Source organism: Papilio polytes, unplaced genomic scaffold (genome assembly GCF_000836215.1).
Source record: "Papilio polytes unplaced genomic scaffold, Ppol_1.0 DF824058.1, whole genome shotgun sequence".
Taxonomy (NCBI): Eukaryota; Metazoa; Arthropoda; class Insecta; order Lepidoptera; family Papilionidae; genus Papilio; species Papilio polytes.
This window is the reverse complement of record NW_013525146.1, coordinates 507327-529626: the sequence shown is the minus strand read 5'-3', so window position 1 is coordinate 529626 and position 22300 is coordinate 507327. Positions and strand designations below refer to the sequence as shown.

The 22300-nt window shown below is 33.6% G+C and overlaps 2 protein-coding genes across 5 annotated transcripts in view; both read right to left on the bottom strand.

Annotated features, from left to right (window-relative positions):
- LOC106100286 (facilitated trehalose transporter Tret1) overlaps positions 1-9403 on the bottom strand; it is a 36278-nt gene extending 26875 nt beyond the window's left edge. For 2 of the 4 annotated variants that reach the window (XM_013279104.1, XM_013279105.1), the window contains exon 1: positions 9224-9403. In XM_013279104.1, coding sequence (XP_013134558.1) covers positions 9224-9283 — 60 coding nt within the window. In that variant the 5' untranslated portion in view covers positions 9284-9403. Of the gene's footprint in view, positions 1-2841; positions 3182-9223 lie in introns of those variants that run through there. The other 2 variants (XM_013279097.1, XM_013279099.1) reach the window with 1 other exon arrangement.
- A 5053-nt stretch (positions 9404-14456) lies between these two features.
- The window catches only part of LOC106100283 (TBC1 domain family member 12-like), a 28805-nt gene continuing 20961 nt past the window's right edge, over positions 14457-22300 (bottom strand). Inside the window, exons 3-7 of the mRNA XM_013279095.1 lie at positions 18688-18894; positions 17082-17640; positions 16318-16446; positions 15603-15795; positions 14457-15118 (exon numbers count right to left, since the gene is read on the bottom strand). Of these exons, the coding sequence (XP_013134549.1) occupies positions 14904-15118; positions 15603-15795; positions 16318-16446; positions 17082-17640; positions 18688-18894 (1303 nt within the window). The 3' untranslated portion in view covers positions 14457-14903. The remainder of the gene's footprint in view (positions 15119-15602; positions 15796-16317; positions 16447-17081; positions 17641-18687; positions 18895-22300) is intronic.

Sequence of the window (22300 nt, the reverse complement as noted above, 5' to 3'; positions counted from 1 at the left end):
TACTGTTTTTTTTTGAGAATACTTTGTTTTTGGTGTATTTTGTTTTGTTTTTCGTGTATTTTGTTTGGAAGTCGGTTTTGTTTTTTTATTATGTTAATTATTAAGAAGAATTAAACAAAATGCTTTAAAACGCAGGATATCAATGTATTGAACCATAGTCCCTAGTATTAAAATTGCTTTCGGTTCTTTGTTGTAAAAATAAACACAAAGTGCATTTTATAGGTAATAACCTCAACACGGACAAGGCTGCATGCACAGCTGAAACGTAAGGTCGTTGACTTAAACATGATAATGTAAATGTTTGTATTAAGGATTGGTTAGTTGTCCTTGGAAATTATAAAACTTTAATCTTGATTATTGTATGCAATTAATGTTATAATATAAAACTTTAAATGTTATTAAATGCATTATTAATATATACAGTTTTACAAATGGTTGCTAAGATCTTCAGCCAATGTAACATCTTTTAGTTTAAGAGCGCGCGAACTATTTTGAATAAACTATCGCATAACCCTTTAATCTCCCTTTGATTCCTAAAAGCGTATTTATTTATAACATAAGGTTGCAAACGAGCAAGCGGCAACCTGAAACCGCCAAAATGGCGAAGCGACCGCTGCTCATAGACATCCTCAATTGCATATGCGATGCCTACCCTTATACGGCGGAGGAGAAGACCCACATAAGGAGGATATTTCCCCTTCCTATGCATCTCCTCCACCGTCAAAACCATTTCACCTTCGCATTCTCTCCTTATAAAAAAAGGGTGGTAAGCGAAAGGGACTTAAATTAGGCCTCCGGCACCTCACTCAACAGACGAAACAGGGAATTGCTTAAATTTTACGCCTGTCTTCTGTATGGTCGAGGTATTACACCGGGCGTGCCGGCCCTGCAGTGCTAAGATGTTAAAGCGAGCACTACCACTGTATAGAGATGTATACTACTCGATTTTTAGTTGTGCAACTAAACAGTTGAATTGGCTGCGAAACAATCGACAATCGCACAACTGTTGTGCGATAATTAAGTTTAAGCTGTACTTTAAATATACTTAAATGTAGTGTAGAAAATGTTATAAACCTATTGACACAATTCTACAAGAGACCTTAGTTTTACTTACGTTCAAAGAAATAAAAACCGTGTAAAAACGATCGCTGCCGATTATGTATCAAATAGTTCTGTATAATGAGGTTAAATGCAATTTCGTTTAAAACGTGGACTAGTTAAATGTGGACCGACCTTGATGTTGCTGTTTACAAAATTCTATACGATATTTTCAGAAGTTGTAGTTATTAATTTGTAACATACTGTATAGTATAATTAAATGAAAAGAAGAAATTGTATTTACACATTTAACTAAAAGAACATTGATTATAATAATACTAGCTTTTGCCCGCGACTCCGTCGGCGTGGAATTAAAGAAAACAAAACTGAGTAGCCTTTGTTCTTCGAGGCTATCATCTACGTCTATGCCAAATTTCATCGAAATCTGTTCAGCCTTTTAGGCTACAAACTCTAACAAACATCCATCCATTCATCTAAACTTTCGCATTTATAATATTAGTATTAGTATGATTGTTTCTTATTATTCTAATATTAAAAACGCACAATTTCATGTCAAACTCCGTGAACATTACAAACAATGGATTCCATTTTCAAAAATTGAATTAATCTATCGATTAGACATTAACGCGGGAGAATAACCTTAGTTAATTCAATTGACATGGATCTAGGTTGCACAACACTATTTACTATTTATTCTGAATTGAATATGTAATTTCAGTGTCAAAGATTATGTACTAGAACAATATAGAACTGACTTCTTATCAGTTATTAACTATTTCCATTTAAATCTGGCGAATTTTAAAGTTTTATTTATTGTTGACCAAACAGAATAGATGAATAATTCTCTAGTGATAACATTAGGTTCTTTCGGTGGTTAGATTTATATTATCTGTTGTTTTTAACTGAATATATATAGAGTAGTGTAGCGAGGTAAGTGAATGCAGTAAACCAAGAGACAAAGAATATGAGTCCGCTACAAGATATTCGCGCGCGAAATGAACTCGATACTGAAGTTTTGCTGCAACGATTTCTGTATTTCGAAATTGTTAAGATGCAATATCATGTTTGCGTACGCATTCGATTTTGTAAACTGATTAAAATAACTACTTTCATTTAACAAAAACCAACTAAAAACAGCATGAAAGAAAAAAAACAGTTTCAAATAAGCCGTAGAAGACTTTTAGGAATGTAAATAATGGATGGCGCCATCACATATTAGTCATAGTTTGTATGTATGTAGAAACTTCTAACAATTAACTTCCATTTATCGATAACATATGATGGTCTAAATCTAAATAATATAACTAAATAAAAATGTAGTTAATGTAAAAAGTTATTCAGAATTAAGTTTCCTTTTAGCGTAAATAATTGTTGTAAGTTTGTCTTGCCATATGTGTCTACTCAGGAAACCAATATCTCAATCCAAACACAACACTAGCTCCTTTTCACGATTGCTTCCTCCTTTTACCATTTATATAATGTAATAACTATTACTTTATAACTATACTTATGTAACTACTGGTATAGCAAATATAAACATACTTCATCTGCCAAAACACTTATACAAAAACATACAGTCATTACTCTTACTAAAAAAAAGATAAAACTATAATACATTTATTTGGCAGTGCAAATTTATAAGAATAAAACGCAATACTGGCCGAATGCACGCACCGCGACAACACAAAAGAAAAAAATAATTCACGCTCGAAGATGGCAACACTAACGTCAATAAAAACCGATAACAATATCGTTCTCCACGCGGAAAAAGCAAAAACTCACCTTCCCTGAATGCCAGGCGTGTTTTTCAGTCATAACAAATCCAGCATTATCATAGCCACACTTTTCACTGGCGATTTTATTACGACCTACCACTTTGTCTAAGTAACTCATTTTTAACAATTGAATTTAAATAAAATTCTGCACAACTATATAATCGAGAGCCTTCAATGCCTTTACAATACAAACTGAAATAAGAAACGTATGTGCTCGTAACATACAATAATTCGCGTGACGTTTACGTGAAAATATTTTATACTCTGTTGTGTTTTCTGTCGCTGTTTTCCCGCCGAAACATTGACAGCGCGGGAAAACCTCTCCGTCTGTGGCGTCGACTTGTACTGCCGAGAAACCTAAGAGTTAACCCAAATAAATACTAAATAAGTAGACGGAACGGTTTTTGTGCAGTTTTATACAAATAAAATATAAATGGATTGGCGTCTAGTGGAGCCTATTTTTATAACCTTACCCTTATATTATCTTTACGAAACGATACGATTTAAGATGTCATTTAAGTTAAAATTATGATAATAATAATGAATTAAGCATAAAAACATTTTTTAGTCTGTTTCAATTAAAAAGGACGCAAAAACAAAACATTTAAATAATTTCAGATCGTTCGACCTTTATTTTTTTTGTTTTACGAATTACCAACCATGAGCAATAAACTTCACGGTCTCTTTTACAGATTCTCTTGACGATGTTGCCAATATATACGTAATTACTTCTTATAAACATTTGGATAACGCCTTACATAGTTTTTATAAGACGTTGCTCGTGCCATTATGAAAATTATGAATAGTGGATGAATGGATGGATGTTTGTTAGAGTTTGTAGCCTTACCGGCTAAACGTATTTCTAAGAAATTTGTTACAGATGTAGAGGATAGTCTGGAAGAACACATAGGCTACATACTTTTGTTTTTTTTTATTCCCACGCAGGAGTCGCGGCCGAAAGCTAGGCTTTTATAAATGTTTTTCTCGCGTGTCAAATTAGAGCAAATTTCTTATATCAAGAACTGGTTAAATAATTATAATTTTAACATCGAACTTGTTGAGAAATTGCCTACAGTCAATTATAAAATTAATCCTGCGAGTAATGTATGTCACAAAACGACCGGTTATAATTAGTATATGAAATAGTCATTTTGAAAGTTCAATCCACTATTAATCTAACTAATATTATAAATGCGAGAGTTAAGATAGATGGATGGATGTTTGTTAGAGTTTGTAGCCTAAACGGCTGAACGGATCTAGATGTGGTATTATAGAGCAAAATCTGGAAGAACACATAGGCTACACACTTTTGTTTTTTTTAATACCACGCGGACGGAGTCGCTGGTGACAGTTAGTTGCATTTTAAATGCAAAATCGTGTTTGAATGATCATATCTCGATAAATGCAAAGTCTGTGGACTAATGTTTACACTTCATTATGTTGTACTATTTCATTGTCGAATAGTCGGAATGTATAGTTCAAATAGTGCAGTAAAAACTGAAGTTTTCATAGGAATATATTGATACACGGTGTAGTTTAGAAAATTGTACATGAACAATTACAATAACGTTTCTTTAAAGACGTAACAAAACAAACATTTGTTTGTCTAGAAATGATTCATGTTCAACAAAGGAATCAACTTTATATGTGAAAGTGGAAATGTCTGCAGAAATATACATAAAAGCCGTATAAAACTCTCAGAATTTTAAACGTAATATAACTAACGAATTATTTTTTTAAAATAGAGATTGAAGACAAGCTGTTACATTTTACAAAACGTAGTTTTACAATAATAGGAAGCTTATAAAGTCGTAGGCTTGAATCCGTCTAGCGGTAATGTGTGAATTGCTAAACAAATGAATGGATGAATAATATTTGTTATTACCTTTTAAGTAAATCGCAAATTTTGTAAACATCTTCCAATAAATGTGACCCTCCTCAGTAAATATCTATGTTGCGATGTCATTGGCTTATTAAAACAGTACAGTATTAAAGAAAGTTCACTGTTTTTGAAGATAAAAAAGCTTGACCGAACGTCATTACAGGCCTTTGCATTTATTAAAAAAAAACAGTAAAGTTTTTCCTAAAGTAAAATGACCGTGGCCAAGTCAAAAGTAGTTCGAAAAAAGGATGTTCATATATTTTGATATGCACAATTTTTCGAGGATTTTTCTGATATGTTCGTGAAAAAGCTGAACAAATAATATATAATAATTTGTGACGTCATCACACGGAACTAATAAAAATATAATTTACTCTGATGCGAACAGACATTTATGTTGTAAACATGAAAATAGGATAAAAAAGGATGAAGACAATATACATCATTGGTACAGTGGTAAAGCCCGCTTTAACATCTTCGCACGAATGGGCCGGCTCTCCCGGTGTAATACCACGACCATACAGAAAACAGGCGTGAAGTGGAAGCAATTCCGCGTTTCGTCTGATGAGTGTGGTGCCGGAGGCCTAATTTTAGTCCCTTTTCCTTTTCACCCTTTTCTTAAGAGGAAATGGTGGGAAGGAAAAGTGGATGTGATGATGGAGGAGACGCATAGGAAGGGGAAATGTCCTCTTTATGTGCGTCTCCTCCTCCGTCAATTAAGGGTAGGCAACGCATCTGCAATTGCGGATGTTTATGGCAGCGGTTGCTTTCCATTTCGATGGATTCAGGTGGCCGCTTGCTCGTTTGCCACCTTATATTATAAAAAAAAAGTATTTTGAATTAGGAACCAATGTTACAGTTCAATAACCTACTAAACATAACCTAAACCAGCTTTCAACACATAACATTACTTTGCTTATTATAAACCGTTACAACTATCATTTCATTTTTTATAAAGCATCAATAGATTGTTCTTGAAACAATTTCGCGTAGTTAACTATTAACGTTCATTAATCATGGATGTTATTCATTAGGAGGCAGTGCCGGTGGCCGTTATTTAACACCGTTAGAAACTCAGACAAGGGGGGAAATCTGTTGCAGATACGCGAGATGTAAATAGGGCTGACAACTTTTAAAAAGTCATAAAACTGGCGGCATAGAAAAAACGACACTTGACGGACAATGAAAAACAAAATAAACATCTATCCTGAATCACTGATCTCTATAGATACGTTCAATTTATATCCGACGGTTAATTACGGCTATCGACCGCATCTTTCAGCGCCAAAATGCCGAAGATCAATTACAAGCATCATGGTTTATGTCCTATCTATCTATAGTGGTATGTGACCTTTAATACTTAGAGAACATCTAGTAAATACACAAAATGAAGTGACGACATCGATATAAAGATGCATCAGAGAAATTCGAAGTGCAAACCCTCGATGTATTGCGAAGAGAAATTCTGCAATATTAGCTTTATAGATTTTCACTAGTAAACTGGCTGCGTACCTACTTTGTGACAAGTTTACATATAAATCTTGATCGACCAGCTATTTGTTTATTTGACTTTTCAGTGCAGAAATTAAAAACAAGAAGTGCCAAACCAAAATCACTCATACGTCATCTTGAAATTATCTTTTTTTATAATATAATATGGCAAACGTGCAAGAGGCCACCTGAATCCACTGAAATGGAAAACGACCGCTGCCCATAAACATCCGCAATTGCAGATGCCTTGCTTACCGTAATTGACGGAGAAGAAGACGCACATAAAGAGGACATTTCCCCTTCCTATGCGTCCTGTTAAATCCACTTTTCCTTCCCATCCTCTCCTCTTAAGAAAAGGGCGGAAAGGGAAAGGGACTAAAATTAGGCCTCCGGCACCACACTCATCAGACGAAACGCGGAATTGCTTCCACTTCACGCCTGTTTTCTTTGTGGTCGTGGTATTGCACCGGGCGAGCCGGCCCATTCGTGCGAAGATGTTAAAGCGGGCTCTACCGCTGCTGCTTCCAAATTACTTTATTAATGTTATAAATGCGAAAACTGCTGAACGGATCTCGATACATATACATACTATGAATTTTTTCATAGATGTAGAACATATTTTCACGAAGAACACATATGGTAGTCTTACTTTTTTAATTATTTATTTCCACGCGAACGGAATCGCGAACTAAAGCTAGTCTACTATGATTCCCTAATATCCCTTAGTTACTTACATTTGTGTATTATTTACCATTTAAAACCTGCTGTACAAATGTAAAAAATAAAATAATGTTTTTATAAATCCACGCGGATGAAGCCGCACGGGAACAGCTAGTTTTACTCGTATATACAGACTGAGTTCAAGAGAGCAATACAAGATGAGATACATCCGTTGTCAAGTCTGACGTTTCCTGTCACGTTGGCTGGACAATGCAGCTTCTCAGTACAAACATATACTGTTTGACTATTGACTTTTCATGATAACCTTATTAAATAATATATTGTTATAGTTCTAGTTGTTAACCACGAATCCGTCCGCGCGGGAAAATAGCTTAATAGCCTATCTGCTCTTCCAGCCTTTTACATCTGTGTCAGAGTACGTTGAACCGTTCTGCCTCTTTACACAAAGTAACATTCGATTGTCGCTAACGCTAATCGAAAAGTCAAAAATGATAAGGTACATGAATCTAAAAACAAAGAACATGTAGACAAATTCAGAACCAACTTATGGAATTTGATAAAAGCCAAAATTTACCACGAGAGAGGTGACCATAAATCATGCTCGTGACCAAGGTAAACAATGAAAATTAAGGACAGTCTTAGTACACTCGCTACCACATACATAAAAGAGATTTTTCTTACATGCCATTGATGTAATTGACGTAAATCTAGGACGACCTCTACCAAGGTTAACTTCACTTGTTATTTGCTTCAAAGCGGTAATAACCAAAATCGCATTGGCGTATTTAACGATTATGATGTAACAATGTTGATTGTTACATTTTAATCGTATAGTGTTAAAATTAATACGATTGGTTTATGCAAAGAACGTAAAAGGACTGGAACATTTCAAGGGCTTATCGATTACTAGCTGTTGCTCGCGACCTCGTCCACGTGAAATTAAAAAATAACTAATATAAAAGATATCCTATGTTACTCACTGACAACGTAGCTTTTTAATGTTGAAATTTTTATTTAAATCAGCCCAGTAATTTTTGAGCTATTACATTACAAACAAACATGTTTTCCTTTTTAAATTATTAGTATAGATTTAACAAGATTACTTATACACAGTCAATAATGTCCGCTGCTATGTTAAAACCTTCCAAAGTCTTTCCATATATTTATTTATATTGAAACATCGCCATCGGAAACCCTCAGTTTAAAAAGCGTCATCTTCATTTATTCCACTGCGAATAACAAGTGCAAATAATTGTAAAAATATATGTTCTAAGATGTATTTGCGTATTCCATTAAAGCAGGGCTGCATAACTTACGGCTCGCTAATAATTTATGGAAAAATCACAGAATATACAGTTTCTTGTAAATATTTAAAGGCACCTGTAGATGTTAAAAACGAGTATCAAACTTTACAGCGATTAAGATAATATGGGTAGGCAGTGCTGAAGGATAGAGTGCTAGTGCTAGCCCAGCACTGAGGGGTGGTCTATTTCCAGATGAAGCTTTTTTGTAATTACACACTATATAAGCTTTCTTATTTATCTAAAAGGCGTATTTGGCAACCCCTGTATATAAGCATTGTATGACAGGACTGTGTAAATGTTACTGTTCAAATATTAGAAGTATCGTATGTCGCTTTATTTGTGCAAAATGCAAACTGTGGTCAACTAGATTCGCGACGATGCATAGAAATGTTTAAAGCGTGTTTCTTTTTTGTCATAACGGTGACTATTCTGAGAACCGGTGTGCAAATAAAAAAAAAATAAAAGGGTTATTTGCTTTATTAATAGAATTGGGGAGTTTTAAAACATAAACACAACTAAAATATGTTGATTATAAAAGCATTTTGAATATATAAAACCGGAAATTTAATCGGAGCCGAGGACTTCTTATTGAATCTGTAGAGGGTCAATGAACTTAGTCAATTTTCTATGAAGAATAAAACACGAGTATAGGTTATAGGTGTTTTGAAGCGAAACATGTTTAATATTTGTGACTTGCTCATAAATATTATTTGAATAATAACAAATAATTTAATTAAATTTATTTACAATAAATACCTAAAACCAATAACATAGACAAAATATCCATATCACGTTTTAATATTCAGATGAAAACTTAAAAATAGTCAAATTAATTTTATTGTATAAAAATGTTTTTTGCAACAATCATACGTTCTAGATGATCATTTAAAAATAATATTGACGACATTTTGGTTACGTATAACGTCATATGAGTTAAAAAATACAAAATTCGACCTTACACCCTCCGCTTAGGGTCTTTGCATAACCCTAAATCGGATGACCTTTGAATGACACTAAAAAAATCAACTGACCTTTTTCTCTAGCAGCCCAATCATCTCGCCTGGTTCATCGGATTTTTCTTTTTCTGTCATTTTTTAAATATATTTAACACTGCTTTTAATTTATTGGAGCTATATTTACAAGTCGGTTTCGCGTGGGTAACTGCTAGTAGACGACCACCCTAGGTCACGCATGCGCTCTCCAACACTCCGCTACGGCAGTAGTCCTTATAACTAAAAATGATTCAATAGGGGGGCCATTTAGTTGTGATCTTACTAATATTATAAATGCAAAAGTTTAGATAGATGGAAAAAAGTTTTTTAGAGTTTGTAGTCTAAACGACTGAATAGATTTCAATAAAATTTGGTTTAGATGTAGAGGATAATCTGGAAGGACACATAGGCTAATTTACTTTTTCATTTTTTAATTCCACGCGAACGGAGTCGCGGGCGAAAACAAGTTTTGTATATTGTTGAAACGCTCCCCGTTTGACCATATAGCTGCTTTCGCTATTTTTTCAGAGTTAAATGTAACTATTAAGCTTGATAAACTAAATTATTTAAACTGTCTTGTGACTTTACTCTCTGTACCTAACTCATAGTCTCCCTAGCCGGGAGTCTGGTCAGGACCCCAAGCATTGCGTCATGCCCTTCAATGATAACTCGCAGATAATTTAAATTTAAGTACAAACTATTTTACTATAGAACTAGTGATACAGATTCCGATTATATGGCGCAATTATAATTTTCGCGGTGGCCGGATTATTTATCATGGTTCGATTTTTCTTTAATATCACCCACATTTGCCGTACAGTTTTAAAGCATTGCTAAGGTGGACCTTAAATGTAAAGATTAAGAACAAGAAGGACACGAAGTTCCTTTCTCAATTTCATTTCCCGCTACCCGAAATCCCGGTGAATCTTCCTTGGATTCGAGGGATTGGAAATACGGAATTTGTAACGAAAATAAAATGACATCGAAAACTATCTTTTTAAATTGCAATTTTAAAGCAGCCATCTTAGTAGTATTTAAGCAATTAGTACTCAACATTGCAAGGACTTTCAAGGACATGACCTTTATGAATAAGTTGCTAAGCAGATAAATCCTGTTTGAAAGAACACGGCGCAGTAAAACATTCTGCGCAGTTGCCATCATTACGATTACAAAAAAAACAAACAGACGTCAATGAGATTTAATTACTTTATTAATGGATATAAATGAAATTAAAAAAGTATAAAAATTGCTGCGCTTACTTTGTAGTACTAATTACAGAAGTATGGAGAAATTAAATTTAAACTCTTTTATAGATTTTTGGACAAATGTGTCCGAATTCGAATTGCGAACATCTAAGAACAACTTCGTGTAGAGGAACTGCGTAAGGTCCCTTTATGTCGTTTCCTTAAATTGTTTTATACGGCGTGTGTGAAATTTCTAGCCGCATTAATTTCGGATAAATAAATAAATAATGTACAAAGGGGCACGATTGTAAACGTTCTAAGAACATGAAAGGTTATCATTTGTCGCGTGTCGTAATTATGATAACATAATCTTTGCACTTAGGATCGTTATATTATTGCTAATAAGACCATTATCTTATTTAGAAGAGTAATTAACCTTTTTTACAGTAAAGAGGGCAAAGTCATGTTATATCTAGGTGCTTTCTTGTAAAATCATCTATAAAGTGATTAAAATTGAAGTCTGTAGGTATGTTGCATGGCAAACATTTTGTAAACATGATGTATACGTTACGATGTTACGTTCCCGTTAATCTTTGAAACGCTGGACTCACTTTCAGCGGTAGCAAATGCACGTGGGGACTTTATAGGCAGTTTTTTTTCGAAGTCGCAAGCTACCGCTAGTTAATATATCTCCAACGATTTACACAATAGATTGGATTTGCTTTTAGTACCGTTTTTCAACTATTTCATTCCTATGAATTTAAGATTGCATGTTGCGAATAATTTTCCCTAATTACTTTTACTTATTACCTTATTATTATTTTTTTGTTACTTTCATATTTTCATTAAGCAATTAATTTGCAATTATCTTATAATTAATATCCAAATGGGTAAATAAAAAACTGCATAATTGATTTATTTTTATATTTATTACAATCAAATATTATATTTATTATTATATTTCAAACAGATCGTCGTCAGATTAGCATTTGCTAACCAAAAAATCTATTTACACAGAATATTCTATTACTAGAAATGGCTTCACGTAACCTAAATGTTACTAATATCACTCCACATCACATACAATTTCAAATATATGCTTAGATTTATAATCTATAGATACATAACTTACTAACATAAATGCGAAAGTTTAGATGGATGTTTGTTAGATATTGTAGCTTAAACAGCTAAACGGATCTCGATGAAAGACAGATGTAGAGGGTAGTTTGGAAGAACACATAGGCTACTTTTTTTTAATTACACGCGGTCGGAGTTACGGACGAAAGCTAGTAGATGCACAATCTATAGCACAAATATAGGCAAAAAGGTTTTTTACGGATGAAAAAAATCTTCATTAGTAGTCTATATTTTCTATATTTTTGACAAATTCCAACGAGACCCGTTTTAAAGATATGTGCTAACAAACATCCATCCATCTAATCATTCGCATTATTATTATTAAAAAAGTGAGATAGAATTCACCATTACGTGTCAAATGTCTAATCGAGAGTAGATTTTCGAAATTTTATTGTAACAGACAGAAGTCTCACTTTAGTAGATATTGTATCTATAGATTGTATATCTATGCGTAACTTAATTACACTTAAAATACCTAGATAATATTAAATCTGGCAATATTTCTTTTTTTTATAATCGAAATACGTGTGCACAATTAAAAAGTGATTACAGATAAAATATGTACATACTTTTATTCGAATTTTAAAAATATCATATAATATCTGTGGCAAGAAAACTAACCTAAAACAGATTAAAGCTGTTTCCTTTAAGATGTACAAAGATAATTAAATTCAAAGAAGGAATTTGTAGGAATGAAAAAGAGATAAAATTGAGTAAACCAACATTTTCGTTGCAATCAATAAAAATAATTTAAAAAATCATAGGCCGTTTTTGGTGTAAGATAAATTATATGTAAAAAATTCAAACTTGTACTGCATTTCTAATTCCTACAAATTCCCTTATAAAATACATATTAATAGCTAATTTTAGACTTAATTTTAGGAATTGATTACTACAAAATGTTTATTTAATACATTTAACGTTTAAGAACTTTTATTTTGGCGCGTTATTTAACTGTCAGAATTGGAAAAAGCTTATAAAACGGCGATGTTAAAAAATAGGCCTAGTAACGTTATTTGTAAGTAATTATTCGTATTTAAACTATTTTACTATAATATTATTATAATACGATATTTTAAAAAGGCCTCCAGTTTAATAACATCATTTTACAAAATCTCTACCGATATTATATCTGTATTTTTGTAATTAAAATAACTCAAAAACTACTGCGCCGATTTTAAAAATTCTTTCACCATTAAACAAGTAATTTATCTGTGAGTAACATGGGGTAAATTTTTTTAATTTAAAGCAGGCGAAGTCGCGAGCAACAGCTAGTTCATTGAAGCAAATCTTTTTAGATAACTATTTTTTAGTATTAATTATAAATAGAATAGAGTAAAGATTAAATATTTTTACGCTAGAGTTAAAATTAAAGTCGAAAGTATTTCGATTTCAACTAATTATTAGGCCGGTTACTACTCGTTGTATCGATATCTTAAGTTACTTTAATTGACAGAGATAATATAAGAACTATACAGACGTAAAATCTAATATTTAACATACGCAACAACTAACAATCTTTTTACATATCAAGCCTTTCTAAAATTTCAAAAAAGAATCACTTTCAATACTTTCATAATGTGGCAGAGGAGCAATCGGCCACCTAAATTCGCCGAAATAGCGAAGCTACCCCTATATATTAACTGTTCCCCTTCCCATCCTTACCTTATACGAAAAAGGTAGGAAGAGAAAGTGGATTAAACGTGATCTTCAATACGTGACAATAAAATGAAAATTTTCATGCGAGAATCGTAAATTTTTCTGAGATGAAAAGGCAACCTTACACACACAGTAAACTATTTATATTTGAAATATGATTCAGATCCGATCGTAACTACGATCCATAACGAAACATAAATATATGTTAACCAGTAGTTACTGGTCACAAACAATCATATATATTTTTTTTTAATCTATACTTCTATACTATTATGATAAAGCGTAAACACACACTTCTTTGTTGCCTAAGATGTCAGCAATTACAGCATATTTTTGAATAATCCCTTTTTAATAAAACGCCCTATACTTACGTCACGCTTTAGGCTATATATTTTCACGCCTTTAAACTTAAGGGGCAAATATTTTGGATAAAAATCCTAATGTGGGAAAGAGACCATAAGTTGCTGCCAACTTGACATTTGATGATAATTTGACAAATGTAAACAATAAAATAAAATTTTCATAATTTCATGCGGATGAAGTCGCGTGGGAACAGCTAGTATTCTATACAACCTATCTTGTACATAGACGTATATAACTAGATCTTATAAAATGTAGCCTAGTTAACATTCCAAATATCCTAAGGGTAGGTAAAGTAATAAAATTTAAATTACCCTGGATACACGTAATTATGCAAAAACAAGCATTTTTACTTTATTGTATAAATTTAAAACAAGTACCGAAATAGTAACAATATTTTTTATATTTGACAACTGGCCAGAAATAAATTCGTATTTTATACAACGCTCAATGGTTCTTGAAACTTTATTATTTTATTTAATAATGGTGTTTATTATTAATTTACAATTATTAGCAATCTATACTTGAAATTTTAAACATGCTTAATATTAGAAAGATTTAAATTAAAATTATGCTTATTACTGAGTTATGATATGTATTGATGTTGGAGCAAATTAGATTTTATTTCAATACGCATAAAGACTATATCATGTCGTTTACAGCTTTAATTCCTAGACACATTTATCGTAAATAATCTCTATAAAATAGGAAATAAGATTATTATTATTTACATTTAGTAATAATAAATAGATTCATGTTTATTTTTAAGTTGTAATCCACAAGCCTTACATATAATTATTGCCTAAACTTTTTTAAATTATTATTTATTATTCTAAGAGAAAGAATTATTATCCTCATTATATTTTTAATCGGAATCGATAGTAAACTTTTAATTGAGAGAGTTTTAAAAATATTTTAATTAGAAAAAGACTAAAAATTGGAAGCCAAAAAATTAGTTGGAGGATAAAAGATGTACTTGAAAATTCTATTACTCAAAATATAACTTTATTTACTTTCAATCTTAGGTGATCAATCGGTGGGAAAATATTAAAATCGTGCAATTTTATAGGAAAATTCATAATTTTACACTCATGTCAAATAATTCCGAAAAAGTATCAAGACTGTTGAATCTAATTTTTGATATATACCAATGTACATTTTAAAATTATGTACATACAAAGAATTATTGAATTAAATACTAACATTATATCTAATTTAAAATGTACAATTTTCTTACAATTTTCATAGGATAAATTCTATACCAACAAAAGTATACATTCATAATTTTATTAAAAAAACTATAAAATATACAAAGACCATTTCAAAGTACAATTTATACGAAAAACTTTATAAAGTAAGTCTTCAAATTTCACAATGTATCATAACCTGACGGTGACGTCATCGTCCAGGGTCGTCTCCAGCTCGCAGCACGACGCCAGCTCCTCGAAGGACATGCCGTCCAGGGTCATGGTGATGGAGGAGATGCTTTTGAACAGCGCCTCCTGGTCCAGGTCCTCCGGCAGCTTGGTGAGGAACTGCGCCGCTGAGATGAAGTCCATATCTTTCAGCTCGTCTTGGTAAAGATGGAGAATGCCTGCAAACGAAGAGATGGAGAAATGAACAGTACAATCTCACAAGACGATTTTCATTAAAGATTTTATAAATTTAATCTATGTTTTTTTTGATGTATTTGTTTCAATTTTCATTACATAGGCTCTTACAATCTGACAGATGTTTGTGTCTGAAGTTTAAGCCCGGTGTTACATATTTAAGTGTCGTTAAGTAGCCATTAGGCAGTGAAAATGTAAGTTCGTAGTAGCTAAACGGATCTTGCTGAAATCTTACTAATATTATAAATGGCATATTTAGAAGGATAGATGGATGTTAGAAGATACCTCTATAACGCCTCAACAGATCCAAATAAAATTTCTGGAGGAACACACTTTTGTTTTTTTTTTTGACAGCGCGAACGGACTGCTGAGTAAAAGCTACCTTAATATAGATATACAATAGTTTAGAAGAATTGTAGTTTTTACAAGTTTAAAAATTCCGTAGGTTTAGCTATAAGAGTTAGTTACCAAGTGCGGCATTGAAGAGAAACGTGTCCCCATCCCTGAGGAAGACGTCCCAGAGGCGGCAGGCGGCGTCCAGCGGCATGGCCTTGGCGAAGGCGGTGTACAGCCACTCCACCAGGTACAGCTCCGGCGCCACCAGCTCCGCCAGCGCCGGCAGGTTGTGCCGCAGCAGGCGCCCGTACGCCTTCCACAGCCGCTAAGGAAACGACACAGATCACCAGGGATGGACAAGGTGGGGGCAAAGCAGCTGCCCCCCCCCATCCCCTACAGTCGAATAAACCTAATTGTGTGCGTAAGTCATTGTAAAGATTTTTATAGTAGAAATTTAGACTGCTTTCGATTCTCTTTTGCCTTGATGGAAGGGCACAATTTTACACAAGTGTTACATAAATATTATGACCTTGAGAGATTTTAATTAAAGTATTCGATGTAATTTCAGTTTTCGTAGCCGTAGCCACCCCAATTCTTAGCTTCTTAACATTCGCTTGTATTTATCCCTTTCCCGCATCGTATTTTTTTTCTAATATATTTACCCACTAAGTTCGATAGCCTGAAAATATGTAACCTAAAGCGTGTCGTAAGTACAGGGCTTTTTATTAAAGAAAGAATTATTCAAACACATACTATGAATGCTGACATTTTACGTCACAAAGTAATGTGTTTACACTTTATTATATTATTATAATATTAAATTATTATTATAAAATAATGTTGTTACCTGCATAGCTGCGCCGTCCCGTGTGAAAGCTGCGCGCAGCACGGGCCCGTCCAGTAGATTGGCGAAGCACACGAAAGCTTGCGGAGCTTCCATGTTCAGTATTAACACCGCCGCGATAAAAGACATACCCTGTAATATAATTATACTATTTCAACTATCAAAAACTAAAAAAAAATCCCACAAAAACCATTTGAACGCTATTAAATTTATGGTAATTGGACTAACTTTAAAATATACTATAAGATAACAAACCAAAATTGAAATATTTCAGACTAGTTATCGCCCGCGACTCCGTTCGCATGGAATTAAAGAAACGAAAAGTAAGTAGCCTACGTGTTCTTTCAGACTAACCTCTATCTATGCCTACTTTCATCGAGATGCGTTAAACCTTTTAGGCTACAAAATCTAACAAACATCCATCCAAACTTTCACCTCTAAGGTGGGCGTACACCTTAGACTAAAGTATCGCACAACTGCTGTGCGATTGTCGATTGTTTCGTAGCCTTCAACTGTTTAGTTTCACAACTAAAAATCGAGTAGTATGCGCACCTTTATATAAGCTCTTAGGAATCAAAACGAGACAAAACAGTTGTGCGATATTTTAGTCAAAGGTGTGCGCACACTTATATTACCACATGTCACTTATAATATAGGCATATGTAATTTATACAGTGTATGGAAAATTCTGGAATGAAAACAATGTCATTTATTTATTTCGTTTTTGGTGTATTTTTTTTGGTATGAAATAAAATAAAAAAAATTACTTGTATATATCCTATATCAGGTCTGTAACAGACGTAGGCCGCCAGCAGCTCGTGCAGCACGTCGAAGTAGGGCCCGCCCGGCTGGAAGATGCACAGGTGCGGGAACGTGCGAGCTATGTCCAACTGGATCAGCTCCATTGAACATTCGTCGTTATACTCTAATAGGTTAGGGTTCGATTTGGAACAACACTTTTTCGGGCACGTTTCAACGTTTAGAGTTTTCAAATTCTGCTCACTGAAGTTTCTCGGCATACCTAACCGCGGTTTCTCATCCTCCTCCGATTCAAATTTATCCGATACTTGATTATCCTCTTTTGATAAACGATCCGATTCCTTATTTTCCTTCTCTTTACAACCGCAAGCTTCTCTATTCTTGATTTTTAACTTCTTTCGTCTCTGCTGCGCTTCTAGAAGCTTCTGTTTAGCTTTCGCGACAAAGTCCTGGTACATTTCGGGGCTGATTTTTAGTTTGTTCTCGATCGCCAGTTGCCATACTTTGCCGCGAATTGACGGCGGTAGGCCGCTCCACCAAAGTTCTAGCGTACGCTTGGAATTTTTCCTGTAACATAAATTAATTTGAAATCATATTATTAATTATTAATATTATAAATGCGAAAGTTTAGATGGATGGATGTTTGTTAGAGTTTGTAGCATAAACGGCTGAACAGATTTCTAAGAAACTTGGTAGAGATGTAGAGGACATTCTGGAAGAACGCTTAGGATACTCACTTTTGTTTTTTTTAATTCCACGCGGACAATTTCGCGGGCGAAAGCTAGTCAAAGTCTGTATTTTCAAATATGTTTTGCATATAGGTACTTCGCATACCGAAGATCGTCATTTATTATGACGACAGTTACTGCTGTAATGTAAACACAGCTATGGCGGGGTTCATCGCTCGACTCAATGCACGGCGACTTGCGACTGATGTACTTATTACATGGGCCAAGAAGTAGTCAATTTATGGCTTATATTAAATAATCAAGCATATCACGATAGAAACAGAATAAACAAATTTATAGTGAGAAGCTGTGTCTTAAATCTCTTAAAAAAACTCAAATCATTTGAAGAAATTTTACTATATAATTAAAGACCATATCTATATCTATACTAATACTAAATGTTGCTCGCGACTTCGTCTGAGTGAAATTGAAAAAAAACATAACCTATGTTACTCACAGATACGCTTTTAACGGTGAAAGAATTTTTAAAATCTGTCAAGTAGTTTTTGAAGTCTTTCACTACATACGAAAATACAAATCTTTCCTCTTTATATTAAGAATATATTTATAAAAATATTTCACCGTTAGAAAGATAATCTGTGAGTAACATATTACTAATATTATAAATGCGAAAGATTAGACGGATGGATGGATGTTTTTTAGAGTTTGTAGCCTATACGGCTGAACGGATCTTGATGAAATTTCGCATAGACGTAGAGGATAGTCTGGAAGAACTTTTGTTTTTTTGAACTTCACGCGGACGAACGATAGTAAGCTACATTTTCTATCACGCGGTGGGACTCGTCAGCAAGAAGTTATCTTTCATATATGACACTAACAATTTCATTTAGCTTTACATCTACGATTATTTTACAAGTTTACTCACATGTTATGCCAATCAGGCAATATAGTACGTGACCACTCGTGTGCGTGTGTCGCGAGACGTTCCTCGTGTCGCAACGCGTGGTGCACGCGAGCTAGCCGCGCGGCCGCCTCGCGCTCCACGCGGCGTCGCGCCGCCTGCACCATACGAGCGTGCTCCAAACGATGCCGCATTGCCTCCTCCGTACACTTCGCTGGAAGGTTGGATGGCCTGAAAACGCAAATGCAATACTAAAATCAAAGGTAAAGTTGTTATTAGGATTGTTAATTATGTGAGCGTTTACTATTACAAAGATTTGAATTTTTGTTTGTATTGAAATAAGTCAACTTCTGGGCCAATTTTAAAATATCTTTCACCGTTAGAAAGGTAATTTATCTCTGACTAACGTAGGCTACATTTATTTGTTAATTTCAAGAGGACGAAGTAGCGAGCAACAGCTAGTCTATATCTGTACTAGTATTATGAAGAGGAAAGATTAGTATTTTTGTAAGTATTCGATTCACGTAAAAACTACTTCGCCGATCTTAAAAATTCTTTCATCATTAGAAAGGTAATTTATCTATAAGTGACACACGCAATTTTTTTTTTCTTATTTTTCAATACCATACGGGCGAAGTCGCAAGCAACAATGTATGTTAATAATCTCTAAAAAAACGCCGAAACCTTACCCCAGTTAGTAACGTGCGTTAGCTCAACCAAACGAACCCATTCGTTCGTGTAAACATCGCATGTTTATGAACTCAGAATTTTTTATAAGCTTAAATTTCATGTTGCATCTACAAACACGTTATCCTATTTGCATTAAGAAATCTAGGACATCGTTACTTAATAAGCAATTATACATATTAAATATTAGTGCAGTATAGAACTGCCGTACAAAGGTTTTGCATAGTTTAATATTGCAAGGCTTTATAAGAGTTCTAGCTGTTGCTCGCGACTTCGTCCGCGTGAAATAAAAAATAACAAAAAATGTAGCCTATGTTACTTATAGATAAATTGCCTTTCTAATGGTGAAAAAATTTTTAAGACCAGCGAAGTAGTTTTTACGTGAATCGAATACATACAAAAAAAAATGCCCTTTATAAAATTAGTAAAATAGTAAAGAATACAGGTGAATGACACAAATTTAAAATATTCCATATTTATACGTGTAATATGGTTAAAAGAGGGTCAAATACCTTAGAAATCCTTTATGATTTAGTTTTTTTTCTACTTAATGCCGTCTATCGGCCAGCTAGACTATTAGACGGCAACAACCTTATTAATATTAATTTCGAAGAAATTCAAGCATTGACCCGTGACGAAGTTTAATACGCTCGCTTGTTTTATCTCCCTCACACCTATTGGGATAAACAGAGATAGAGATAGTTTGAATCTAAACGAATTACATTTGGTACCATTGCCCTGTCTTATAAAAGTTAACATAATATTGTAATACTGGGAGTGACTCTCTATAACTATAGACGTCTTTTGGTCTATAGTTATAGAGTCACTCCCCATCTTAATAACTCCCTCCTGACGTTGAAAATAACGAAGGGTCCGACCCTATTCCAGACAGAATAGTCTATAGCTTTGTCGAATCAATTCAAGTCAATTGAGGTGTCTGTCGAACTCAAACTTTCGCTTGTGGCTGTACCGACAATACGAGAATATATATTCATCAGTTCTTTAAAGAAACACTTTGTCTGGGGTAACGTTTTATTGAGGAAATATTTGTGAACTATCAATATTATTTTTCTTTTTGCTGTAGTAAGACTGAAATTTAAAACCTGAAAAATCTTTTTTTTTATCTTTAAAATTTTCTTGACAACTTTGTTAAGAGATATTAGTATTTGATTGTTTTTTTTGTTCAATTGTGAACTGCCAAAGTTCACAATTGATCGGTAACCATTAGTACGTTCGTACATCCGGGACGTAGGAGAGGGATGAACCCCAGCCGCCTCCCTCGTTACACATATGTACTTAATTTATAGAATCATGGTGACATAGATTTAGGCCAAGTAAATGAATAAATAAAATCTCAAAATAAGAAGTTAAAAATGTATGTTTTCACTAGAATACTTTGTCCAAAAACTTTCGTCCCTTTCAATAACTTATTTTTGTACTTAAAATCGATACCTATATCTTATTTTGATTCTACAGGAAAATATATTTTACAATTATTGTAATAATGACTGCATGTCTAATTTAACAAATCCTAATGCTGCATTTGCACGGGGCACAAAAAGCCCTGCAGTTACGTGCGAATTGCAATGCTCGGCCTCTCATTATCCCCCGGTATTTCCGCTATTATGGTTAGTCATAGGGTTGTCACTAACAAAATTGAAAAATGTATTAAATATTACAATTCTTAGCTGAAATCGTAGAAAAACCTCTAACAATGTTAAAATATACTTAAAACGCAAAAGAAATCATTATTGCGTTATAAAATAATTGCTGTAAAACCTGATTTGACATAGAATATAAGCGTATGTGAATTTCGTACAAAAATATTTCTTACTAGATTACCTTGAAGGAATACGTCGTGATTGTTCTCACGCGCATTCTAAAAAAACAATTATGATATAATATGGCGTTTATATTAAATTCATAAGAATTAACTGAAGGGCTAGTAATCCATAGATAGTCCTCAAAAATATTTATTGACTTTAGTTTGTTAATACTGGATAGTTCTGCTGCAATTTACTCTAATAAGCAAATTCTCTGACGTATGCATTTGTGGGATCAAACTGCGCAAATTGCGGCCCGCAACCATCCGCAAGCAAGTCACGAACTTGCTACGAACTGCAAGCAACCCGGAGAAGATCCTAGAAAGCAGGGATCATCAATCTATTCTCACTAGGGGCCGCACTAAACTTATGATTCGTAAACAGATTCAGTTGGATTTCCGGACGTCCACATAAAACGATCTTTTTTTTGCTGTTAAAATTCAAGGTTCTTTTAGAGCAGGCGCACACCTTTGACTAAACTATCGCACAACATTGTGCGATTGTCGATTCCTTTGCAGCGAATACAACTGTTAAGTTACACTACTAAAAATCGAGTAGTAGGCGAACCTCCATATAAGCTCATAAGAATCAAAGCGAGACTAAACAGTTATGCGATAGTTTAATCGCAGGTGTGCGCGCGTTCTTATTCTATTATTAAAATGGCTATACTTAAGTTAATGAACAGTTACTAAGTTAAAAATCGATACGGTTGATTGTCCTAGCTTGGGCTACACACCCAAATATAACCTCATTTTCACACCCACACAATTTAATAAGCTACGAACTGAGGCCCGTAAACATATAACAAAGTTTTTTATTCTGTTCAATAAAACGTATTCATTATTAAAACTGGGGAAATATCAAAAACAAATGAAATATAACAAAAAACGCTTCGAAGTTAAAAGGGAATCTGTATTCGAGTCACTTCCAGCAATTACACAGAAACTTCGAGAACACATAGTAACAACAATTGTACTATTGTACAATATCCGTATGTTTTCAACATCCTAATTATTTGGTTCAAACAACATTACTATTAAACATTTTTTAAATAGACTAAAGATGGGCCATATTCAATACTAATAAGAAAATATATGAAATATTACTCTTAAAAAATAATACTAACA